This window comes from Euprymna scolopes, chromosome 9 (assembly GCF_053919585.1).
Source record: "Euprymna scolopes isolate OS-2025 chromosome 9, ASM5391958v1, whole genome shotgun sequence".
In the NCBI taxonomy this organism is placed as follows: domain Eukaryota; kingdom Metazoa; phylum Mollusca; class Cephalopoda; order Sepiida; family Sepiolidae; genus Euprymna; species Euprymna scolopes.
Genome location: NC_136490.1, coordinates 97,079,347 through 97,091,770, shown reverse-complemented (window position 1 = coordinate 97,091,770; position 12,424 = coordinate 97,079,347). Strand labels below are relative to the sequence as shown.

The following is a 12,424-nucleotide window of genomic DNA, read 5'->3' as shown; positions in this document are numbered from 1 at the left end:
ACAGGTACATTTTCTCGAGGTAAAAAAAAAATGTGATATAAACATTACCTCAAAAACTCGATTAAAACTCAGTTTGCAGGCCGTATCCGTACGTCAGCCATTTCAGTTAAAAAAAAAACAAAAAAAAAAAACAGACATAAACGGTAAACCCCTTAAAACGATGATGAATCGGGAAAATCAGACGAAATTCAAATACAGGGGATACAACTCATCATTTATGTTATACTTTTTACTTCCCTTGGATTTTCTTACGAACTTTTGATAAACTTTATTGCATGCATGGGTTCATGGCAGTGAAATAACCGCAGAGAAAATAACCAATAAAAGTAAGTTATATATATATATTGTTTTTAAAATATAATTATCCACTGACACGTGTTTTGTCGTCTACGACTCATCAGAGTGGCTGAATCTAGGGAGATTCGAAATCGGGACCCCATGGTAAGAAACCCTTACCATTCGTCCACCTCGCATGACTGTTCGGATATATCGCGAATTTACGTAGATGTTATTTGTTTTGGTTTTACGATACGTCTTGAATGAATTCAATTATTTACGAAAGTGCATTTTTACCTACATGCGAGTTGGGAATAATTTTCCCTTTAACCAATTTCCAAACGTATCGCAAAAACAAAAACAAATAATATATATATATATATATATATATATATATATATATATATATATATATATATATATATATATAATATAATATACTAGCAGGCCACTTGGCGTTGGCCGGGCGTAAAATATGCATAATATTATATCTTAATTAATACTGAAACTGAGCCATGTGTATTATGTTTTTCTAAACAGTTCATTTCTTGTAGGTACGTGCAAAATGAATGCTGATGCTCAAAATGTATAAACATTTTGACCCCTTCCTTTGCTTAAAAATTCACCAAAAATCAGGAAATTAACCAATTTTAATGAAATTTTCAGTATTTATCAAATAATGATCACGGAATATATTGAACCAATTATTTTTTATTTAAATCTTTAGTGAAAATGTATTTAAACAAAAAAATACCTTTACTAAAGTCATGGTTCTCAGTAGTAAAAGAACAAAAATGAATGAATTTATTTTTGCTTTTTTATGAAAATCAAGCATTAAAATTATAACAATTTCAAAAAAATTATTTAATTTTTACAGGAACATTACGAAAAAAGCCCCTAAAATTTGTATTTATCAATTCGATATAACTTGATGGTTGCGATTGTGATGATGTTGCTCCTATGATGAAATGTAGGATTTTATTATAACGACTAAACGTGTCTCAAATGTCGTTCTAACATTACATAAGATAGTGGCCAATAGTCTAAACAATAAATTTATATGCATCTGTTGTTGCAAACCTACGGTACTTTGGTCCAGAGGGGAATTTCTGGAATCAAAATATCATATATGGAGATTAAAATGATAGAAATTGAATTGCTGCATGAAGCAATAATGTATTGATCTCAGATTTTATTGTAAGACCTCTTTTCCATTTTGACAGACAATGGATAAAACTTGTAAATATTCCTGCATGGGAAATCTATAGTGAAGCAAGAGTTGCATAATCCCTAACGACACCTCTCCTGAGCAATGACAAAGAAAAGCCTTGGATGGTTAGTAACAATGACCGAGTAAACAGAGAAAAACTGGTACTATTTCTGCGTTTTCTTTCTACAAAAATATTTGCACCATCAAGACTTGATAGTCTAGTTTATCCTACGATTTAGTTGGAGGATGCAAGATATAGGGATTTATACCTTTTGCAATGTAAATAATGTTATGCAGATTTCAGTCATGGTGACAAACATTATGGCAAAAGCACAAGGTAACAATCGATGGGAGTAAATATGCTGCACACGAAAATAAACGGTATGCTACTATCCCTCTTCTCTCTCAAGAATCAAAACATATTCTCTGAAAAGGTGCCTGCGTGATGTAGAGCGTATATTGAAGCATGGATTGCATAATTCACAACTGCGTATTTCATTTTTTTTTTACTTTAATTCACATAAAACAAGGCACAATGCCCCTAAGATATAGAGAACTACTGTGAATTAATGTCAATATTTTTAGGGGCATCCTATGTCGGGAATTGAACAGCGAGACATTTGTTCACATAATAGTTTTTATGCATGTTGGTACAGTCAGAGTAACACGGAGGGAATCTCAAAGGCTAGATGTTTGAGGAAAGAACTTATTATTATTATTATTATTATTATTAGAGAATAAAGCTTTATGACATCTAAAGTGAAAGGGTGTGATTTTGCTGATTGTCGGCTTAGTCAGAAGTATTTAGATTGAGGGGTTTCTAGTGCAGCAAGTTCATCAGAGAACATTCTATTGAAGTACTTGTAACGCAAGCACAGGAATGCATGTTTACAACGATGGACAGGGGCTGAAGCTTGGTAGACAGTGTTGGACCTATTAGATCAATTTTAAAGACTTTTTTTCGAACCCTGTTTAAGTGGGAGAGACCAGCAGTTGGTTAACCAGCCCGGATGTAAGTACAATACTCAAGGCATATGTGAATGGTGTTTTTATAGAGATATAGGATAATAACTCAGTTAGCGTGCTGAGTAAAGTGGAAGATTGTTGCAATTTCAAAATCATCCTTCTCCTTTACCCTACCAAGGATTAATAGTTTAGTTTACCCTTTTATTTCATTCATGACCAGGTTAAATTTTACTCATCTTCCTCCTTGAAACTTTTTCCAATTCGTAAGATAAGGTTATGATTTTTTGCTTTGTTGTTGATGTAAAAATTCAATTTACAATTTGACTTATTTACCTTAATTATTTTTAAATAAAGTGACGCCATCCTTTTGAATTTTTAAAAGATTTTATTAATTTGAAAATACAAAATCCTTTACGCACATTTTTTTAATAATGCAAACGACTACATATATTTTCATTTCTAAAAATATTTTTGGTATGAATTTATTTTATCCATTGTCCCCCTCCCCTCTGCTTGCCTAGCAGAAATGTGTCAGTTGGCAGCTAACGACCTGGGCGACGACAATTAAGAACAACCTGGAGGTACTATTGGGTCCGCAAGTAGTTTTTCTCTGGCAATGGAATCGGGAATGGTTAGTTATATCCTGCTATCTGCCTCAAAATCGATGAAACTGGACTGCAATGGTTCGAGATGCAGTTTGTGCTCAAGAGGAAGCCCACTTTATCTGACCAGAATGATATCCTGCTTCAAGTACAAATAAGTTATGGGTTGAATCTGTTTCCCAAATTTCAAAAGAATCAGTACAATAAAACCATAACACTAAAATGCATCTAACTTTTATATCATGATATCTCACTCCTGATGCAGTTCTCTACCTATATAAAAGTGAGGTACGGCCAACGATGGAGTACTGTTGCCACATCTGGGCAGGAGCTGCTGGAATCCGCTCATCCTGCCTTGACAGAGTTCAAAATAGATTTTGTAGCCTAGTGGGGGGGAGGGACCCTTTTCTCTTCCCTGCAACCTCTTTCCCACAGAAGAGAGGTTGCGAGCCTGTTTCTGCTTTATCGTTATTTTCATGGAAGGTGCTCGTTTGAGCTTCAATCTATGGTCCCCCTCGCCAAACTTTCATGAAAAACACTCGTCTAGCCAAAACCACTATCAATAATTTCCCTCACTCTTTATCTGTGCCTAAACCCAAACGTAGATTCCATGAACAAAGTTTTTTTTCTTAGAACTGCATGCCTGTGGAACTCTATTCCGTTTGCCTGCTGACTACAATCTGACTGTCTTCAAGTCCAACATAAACTGATGAACCGTCCCCTTAAGTAATCCAATTTACAAAATTTCCACTACTTATGTTTACTAGGCTATAATCACATTGACTAATGTATACCCATTAACCCTTATCCTGGAGTGGCCTCTGGGCCTTGATAAGTGGTGATTCCTGTGTAAAAAAAAAAGAAAAAAGAAAACAGACAACCACCGGATGAACGTAAAACAAATTGCAAGATTCAATCATTTATTTTATAGAAATGAGATGCAATTCGATATATTAGTCATACATAACAAAAACCCTTGTATGAAAGAAAAACAAAAGCTTTTTTATAACAATAACGGAACGGTTTATTCAATAATACTACTTACACCATTTGGTATAGCTGGAAAAGAAAAATAGGAGAAAAGAAAAAAAGAGAAAAGAAAAATAGAATGTTCTTCAGGCTGTTTAAAATCTGCCAGCGGTTTTCTTAGGATGGAGATTGTCAATGCTGGAGTTTTCAGTAGACTGAAACAGAAGAGAAAGGGGAAGGAGAATCTTTCCTTGTTGGTTTCAGGGTTCTCTTTGTTGACCGACTGTAATTTCCAAAAATGGAATCAATGCGTTCTGCAAGCTGAGTGGTCAGTGTGTAACCAAATCACCTAGCAAGGACGTTTCTCTCTTTGAGAAAATAACTTTTTATTTATAACTGCTACAAACTGTAAATTCTATGTTTTATTAGGCCAGATGTGGAACCAATATATATTACCCCTTGATTAGTGTGATTATTTTCCGTTAGGTCTATTGTTGGGTTATTATGTGGTGGGTTGATTAGTAATTGATCGGTAGATTGATTTAAGTTGGTGTTATTATTTAATCTGGTAGTTGTGTTATGGCTGTTAATAGGTTCTTGTAGATTTGGAGTTTTTGATACTGTGCAGCTATAGATAACATTTTTAATTTTACATGAGCCTTGTAGGGGACATTTATTTTTTCTTCTACAGTTACAGTCCGATGTATTTTGTATAGTTGTATTTTGTAGTTTATTCATTTTGGTTCCACATCTGGCCTAATAAAACATAGAATTTCAACGCACAAACATTCTTTTAAAAATAACTCTCTATCAAACCAAACTACTCTATCCAACTATATTTGGCAACTAAAAAATAGCAATATTTCTTTCAACTTAAAATGGCAACTAATTGAGACTTGCAAATCATATAAACCAGGAGATAAATTTTGTGCACTATGTACAAAAGAAACCCTAAAAATTTTAAAATATGAAGATATAAAAAGTACAACCAAACTATTAAATTGAAGACACGAGCTTCTGACATGTAATCATAAACGTTGGTTTAAATTTAATAAATATAAACCACCTTAAATCATTAAAAATTACTCATTAGTAAAAATAGATTACAATTTTTTTTTTTTTTTAAATAAAGTTAGACCAATTACCTCCCTTAGACCCGTAAAACAAATAATAAATAAAATCAATAACACATGACAATTATCTCCCCTTAAAAACTTGCAAAATAAATATTCTCTCTATATATATTAACTGTAGCGTCTTTAAATCAAAATACGCTAACGGAAACAATTTACTGCACGAGCGTCGCCCTTTTAAAATTCATCATTCAATAAAATAAAAACCTATAGCAAACATCTAAATGACTACTTTAAACACAGTTCCTGATTTCAAAAAAAGAAAAACTAAAAGGTAACTATCTCTATATATTTTTAAATCAAATTTATTATGTAAATTCAAAAATATATATTTTTTCTACTCATTTCTATCTCTAACCTATATTAATTTTCTTATAAATTTTAAATCCAAACCTTTTACTTCAATTTTTCAGATTCATCTGCCTTACTTTTAATGCTAGGTTTATTTATGGTGTCTTTTAAATTCAATAAAAATCCTCCTAAATTTGCTGATGAGGAGACCGTGCTTACCAAAAAAACTATATATAATTGTTCTACATAACTTCATGTATACCACAAATAAAAAGCACGGATTTCCGAAACGATCGTACAGATAATTGACTTTGTTGTTGTTCCTTCTTATGAAACTGATTTTTAATTTAATTAAAATTTGATTTTTAAATTAAAAAATTTTTTTTTTAATTTTTAAATTGTAAATCACATTACTTAATATATATATATATATATATATATATATATATATATATATATATATATATAGGTCAAATTCAAATTTATGATGATTTTTTATTTATTGCTGTGGAAACAACTGTACAACTGTAGACATGAAAGGGTTAAACTCTGCATAAGTATCACAGGCAAATTAAATGATTGAACAGTTGGTTAGAAATATTATTTCAAAGAAACCAAGCGCCTTTTTATTATATAATTAAATTTCTGACTTCATGTAGAGTAGTGCATTCGGGCCTGGCTAATGGAGTGGAATGGGGACAAAAATGTGTTGTCACATTCAATGCTGCCAAGACTAAGCTTGTTTTCTTTGATAATAAGAAACCTTCTCAACCACCAGTAGTTATGGCTAATGATACATTACCTTAAAATATTTTATTCAAACTCCTTGGTTTAACGTTCACAGGAAACATGAGTTGAAGCAGATATATCAAAAACACTGCCAGGCCTGCTGCGAGGAAAGTGGGTTCTCTCTATCATGTTAGAATATTACTTATACCTGAAAGTATCCTGTACCTCTACAAGGTCACCATTTGACTATGTATAGAATAGTGTTGTCACATTTAGGCTTGTGGGTCTACTACTAGTTTCTCACTTCTGGACAGGGTTCAAAAGAGAGTCGCCAATCTTATAGGTCCTGAACTGTCATCTAGGCTTCAACCTCTGTCCCATCAACGAAATTTGCATCCTTTTGCCTGTTTTACAAGTATTTTAATGGTAGGTGTTCCAACAAACTACAAGCCTTTGTACCCCCTCGACGCAAATACTCCCAACAAACCCGACAAGCAGGAAAATCCCACCCTTACACAATAGATATCCCCAGATACTAGAAAACCTTCTACTTTAATAGTTTCTTCCCCAGAACTGCTAGACTTTGGAATTACTTTCTAGGTTCCTGCTTCCCCGACTGTAATGACATGCAGAAGTTCAAGTGTAATGTAAACAAACATCTTGCTGCTCAACTCCCTACATAGTATCCCTGCAGTTTATGTCCTAGATAGTAGTCCCCCTACATCAAAGTGGCATTGTGCCTTGTTTGGAATGAAAATGCAATAAAAAAAAGATAGTTTCAAGGCGTGGAAAACTAAATTTTTTAATCAACTGTATTTGTTCATCAGAATTGTCTGCTTCATTCACTGTTTCCTTGCTTTCAACTCATTTGTTGCTCTAATGGTTCTCTTCAATTCATTGTTCTATTAATTGTTATAATACCGTTTTTTTCACCTCAAAGAGGGAGCAATTTAATTGTTATAATACCGTTTTTTTTTTGTTCTTGTAGCTTTTTTCCAAAAACTATAGGCTTGTGGAACTCTCTTCCTGTTGAACCACCGTCCTTCTACCTATAGTTTTGGTCTTTTCAAGACTAAAGACAATAGACATCTCCTCTCTTTGCAATAATCATCTTTTGTTATTTTAGCTTCTTACATTAAGTGGCTTCATGTGCAGTCTCTGAAGTGTCTTCTTTAAAAAAAAAAATCAATTTTGTGTATCCATTTTTTTTGAGGACTGTTATCCTCAACATCATAGTTGTTGTTGTTTCACCATATTCCGACCAATTCATCCTCTGTCCTTCTTCAGGTGATTAACCGCGACAGGATAGGAATGCTGTCTTGTAACTGTGTCTCCAGTAATTACTGCTTTACATTGTTGTTATTGTTGTTGAGGATAACAGTCCGCAAAAAATGAATAAACCAATTATGAAGCCTCATCTGAAAGAATTAAAAAAATAAATAAATAAAATCAATTTTATAAATGTATTAGAAGGCTATAGCAATGTGGGTTACCGGTGTGAGAAGTGGTGTGGAAAATGAACAAAAATCGACAGACAGTAGAATAGTGAAATACCATACGTCTATGTATTTTTCAAAGTTGCATATAACATCACATATAAAATCAGTAAATGGAGATTTACTATTTTGGGGGGGACTGGGATGATTAATTAACTTTTCGGGCCCCCAAAAATAGTAAGTCCCCATTTACTGATTTTATATGTGATGTTATATGCAACTTTGAAAAATACATAGACGTATGGTATTTCACTATTCTACAAGATTTTCACCTGTCTGTCTATTTTTGTTCATTTTCTACACCACTTCTCACACCGGTAACCCACATTGCTATAGCCTTCTAATACACTTATATTTTATTTTCCCGCAATGCTTCAAGCAAACTAATTTTCTTTCCCTAAAATCAATTTTATTTACAAAAAAAAAAGTAGCAATGTACAACAAGCCATCTAAACAGAACATATTGCATCTATGCACCATCTGAATGTTTGTTCGATGCAAATTTAAATGTGGATATGAATCACATAAGAAATATTTTCAAAACAAATTGCTAGATTAGATTAAAATGAGGGATAGAATATTTCTACATAAAACTGAATAATCTATACTATATTTCCCTTCGTCTGTCTGTCTGTCTGCCTGTCTGTTCGTTCCACTTTTTCTATTAGACTGATCAGGCTGAAATTTAGTATAGACCTTTTTTATGACAAGGTAAGCGAACCAAGCATTATGGTATACGTTTAATGCACAGTTAAGAATTAATAGGGATTAATAGGAATTAATAGGGATTAGTATTTAATGAAACAATGTACACAAATGTCACCATATTAATGCATCAATTTGGCATAAAGTACTTATAGGTAAACAACTATAATTTTGCCCGTTTTTAACAGGCTAAAAGTTTAGTTCACTAATAATAGTATTAAAGAATAATTAAGAAGGGATATTTGGGAACTATCGGATAAAATATTTTATATAATTTGATGTATGTGTTGATGGATTTTTTTTTTTTTTTACAAGGGAGTCACGACTTATCAAGGCCCTAAGGCCATTTAGAGTAACGGGTTAATGAATGTAATGTGGTACTGTAGTAATCATAATAGGTACAATTTGATTATTTAAGGGGAAAGGCTAATAAGAACTTGTTTATATTAGACTTGAACGCTATCATTCTGTAGCCATCCGAGAAGTAGGCCAATTGAACTGTTTCACAGGCAGGTAGTTTTAGGAAAGAAGCTGTTTGTGAGATCAATGCACAATGCAATTTTTAATGGTTACAGTGAGAAGATAATTAAAATGGACGATGCCCAAAAGAAACGTAACCAAAAAAATAATCAATGGCACACATGGTACCATTTAATATTTAATATTTAATTTAATATGCAAAAATATTTTTACTATTGATTGTCACAGAAAAATGTTTGGAACTTTGTATATTATATGCATTTTTTGAAATGCACATTTCATACTTAATTTTATGCATAAATTAATTGAAGGTTATTTGAAAAGCTAGCAGGCCCAGTGTTCCGGTGTTACCCACGGTAGAATATAAAATAATGATTTCATTTTATTTTTATGCGTGAATTAATTGAAATTTATTATAAATATGTGATCACATTATTTTTCTTTAGAAAAAATGAATTTGTTCAACTTGTAGAATAGTGCTTAGTAATTTACATCGTTCCTCTACCACTTTGTCTGTGTGTATGTGTTGTATATGGTGAAATTAAGGGCAAATGAGATGAGAAGTGGCAGGAAGAGGGGAAAAAAGAATAAATTACTAGCTGTAGTAGTACCAGTAATGTCTTAAATAAATGAATGACGTAAATAGTGGACTAATCCATAAATGCTAATTTCTGTTAAAACTGAAAACAGAGGGTAACTTTATTCTCTAACTCTTTGGATGAAGATTTCCTTGAGCTTGCCAAAAGTTTCTTCAAGAGATACTGTGTCCCGAAAGGCAAGCATAAATTTCAGATTAAAGAAGCACATTTCATTCTTGGCAAATATATATATATATATATATATATATATATATTTTGTATTATTTTGAATAAAACTGCCTCTTCAAAAAATCATTTCAGTTACTTTTAAATTGTGAATAAACTGAAAAGGATCCAGTCATTATGTTTTTGAACTCATTGTCAGAAAAAAATATATCAATCTTTTCATTCAAAATTGTTAATAAATTTCAGAAAGACAATTTTTTTAAACTAAACCGATTATAAAAAGAAAACTATTGCTTGTATCATAAATGTGAAATAAATAAATAAATAAGATTGTTAAATATTTCTTATGTAGGGGTTATATTATTGGAAGGATTCTATGAAGGTCAAAAGGTTAGTAAGCACTACTCTGGATGTATACTCTGTGTGTATGATGTGTGTGTGTGTATTTATGCGATGTATATTCTGTGCATTTGTGTATTTATGCGATGTGTATTCTGTGTGTATATGTGTGTGTATTTATGCAATATATATTCTGTGTGTATGTGTGTGCGTATTTATGCGATGTATATCCTGTGTGTATTTATGCGATGTATATTCTGTGTGTATGTGAGTGTATGTGCATGTGTGCGTAATTTCTACTAATAGATGTATACTTTGTGTGTATGTGTGTGTGTATTTGTGCACGTGTACGTGAGTGTGTGTGTGTGTGTGTGTGTGTGTGTGTGTGTGTGTGTGGTTTATACTGATAGAGGGATCAGAATTTAAGCTGCCTCATTGCCTACTTCTGGGTTCATGTTGGAACATTCCACGTCACAGTTGTGATCGGTCAAAGGACTGCCCCTTGTATTAGACGAGCCACACTTCTTGTTGGGGTTCTCTCCTCCCGAAGCGCAGTCTATCAATTGAGCAGTGGCAACGTGCAGGTCGTCTTCGCCGTTTGACAAAAACGAATCGAGATCGTTTTGGAATTCCCAGCTGAACACTTTCTTCATGACGGCAGCATCGATGAATGGAATTCGGTAAGGAATCCCAGCTTCGTTGTCAAAAATCAGCGACTGTAAATCGCAGTCAACTTTTTGTTCAAGTTCTTCAAGCCACAAAAGTGGGTCTGGACTACTGGACAATGTTCGATCACTTTCTGGTGTTTTTGGAGGAAATTCTTGATGATCGTCTTCCAAGATATCCTCTCGATCGTTTTCTGAAACATTTGCACTCTTATTTTCAGGAGCAATCTCATTTGGAATTGTTTGGTTAGGTGGATCCAAATTGAACTCTGATTCGTTGTCAAGCATCTTTTATTATTTTCATTTCATTTTAAATTCTTGTCTTACATTCTTGCATTTTGAAACATCAGTACCTAAAAAAAAGAAAGAAATGTATAATTAACTACCTGAAGTACCTATCTACGTCAAGTGAAAAATTATAACTGTAAACTACAAGATATCATTCACTTTATTTGTATATACATCTTCACTGAAGCAAACATTCCTCAGACTGCCTGCGTTTGTAATTCCATTCCTGCTCTTGGTTTTTCTGACAGAACCAACATGCAGAAACTTATATTTAATCTCAACAAACAGCTTGCTGTCCAACTTCCCACTTAGATTGCTCTTGTTTTAATCTGGCCTTTATCAAAGTAACCTTTTACATCCCAATGTCAATCTACACCGTTTGAGGTGAATAAATGTTATATATATATATATATATATATATATATATATATATAAGAGGCACTTGTGTGTGTGTGTTCGTTTTCAATAGACTCCAACACGACTGGGCCGATATGAAATTTCACACAAATATAATTTATGTCTCGGAGTGTTCTTAGATAGGTTTTTGATCAAAATTCCTCTGTTAAGTATCAAAAATTGTTAATCAATAATTTAAAAATCCGATTAAAGGAGGAGCAGCCCAATTTTGAACCAGGTTTACACCTTATACAACCTAACACCACAAGTGCATTTGAGAAGTTTAACACTGCACAAGCAAAAGGGCCCAGTGTATGAAATCAACAGTATGTTCTTCAATAAAACCAGGACGCTTCCAAAATTAATGTTTTTGTTTGTGTAACATATATATATATATATATATATATATATATATATATATATATATATATATATAATGGGTTGAGGGATTCTAACGAGAGAAAGATGCATACTTAAATGAGAAAGGTCACCAACATTATAACAAAACACCAACATTATCATAACATTATTTTATTATTCCGTGTTACAGACATTTCCACCGCTTGGAAACATGTCACCAAAATGGATTGCGAAAACGCTCTTATATATTCTGAACACATTTTAAATATATTTTAAATATTTTACATTTTGAATACTTTCTGAAGAGGACGCTTCACAGAACATCTGAAACGCGTTATAAACTATTTCAATCATTTAAAAACATTATTACAATTATCTAAATATGATACCTATTTAAATGAAAAAACAAAACACGGAATAATAAAATAATGTTAAAAAATACATACCAATCATATATATATATATATATATACAAGTTAGAAAAGCATTTCATCCAAGGCATGAAAATTGTTAAACAAAATGTTTTTACTATAGGCTTTAAAAATAAAGGTACAAGATTCAATTTGAAATTTATTTATCTTCAAAGTGCACTTTTATAAATTTTACAAAGTAAAGTATAAAAATTTAATACCTTGCTTTATAATTGTTTAACAATTTTCATGCCTTGGATGAAATGTTTTTCTAACTTGTATCGTATCTTTTTAAGATTATATTTTATTTAATTTATCAATTTGGATTTTAAAAAAATGAATGTG

The 12,424-nt window shown here is 32.3% G+C and overlaps 1 protein-coding gene across 1 annotated transcript in view; it reads right to left on the bottom strand.

The window, feature by feature from the left end:
• Nucleotides 1–9,709: 9,709 nt before the first annotated feature.
• Nucleotides 9,710–12,424, bottom strand: part of LOC145284788 (uncharacterized) — a 58,471-nt gene continuing 55,756 nt past the window's right edge. The window contains exon 2 of the mRNA XM_080133754.1: nucleotides 9,710–10,978. Coding sequence (XP_079989880.1) covers nucleotides 10,383–10,913 — 531 coding nt within the window. The 5' untranslated portion in view covers nucleotides 10,914–10,978 and the 3' untranslated portion in view covers nucleotides 9,710–10,382. The remainder of the gene's footprint in view (nucleotides 10,979–12,424) is intronic.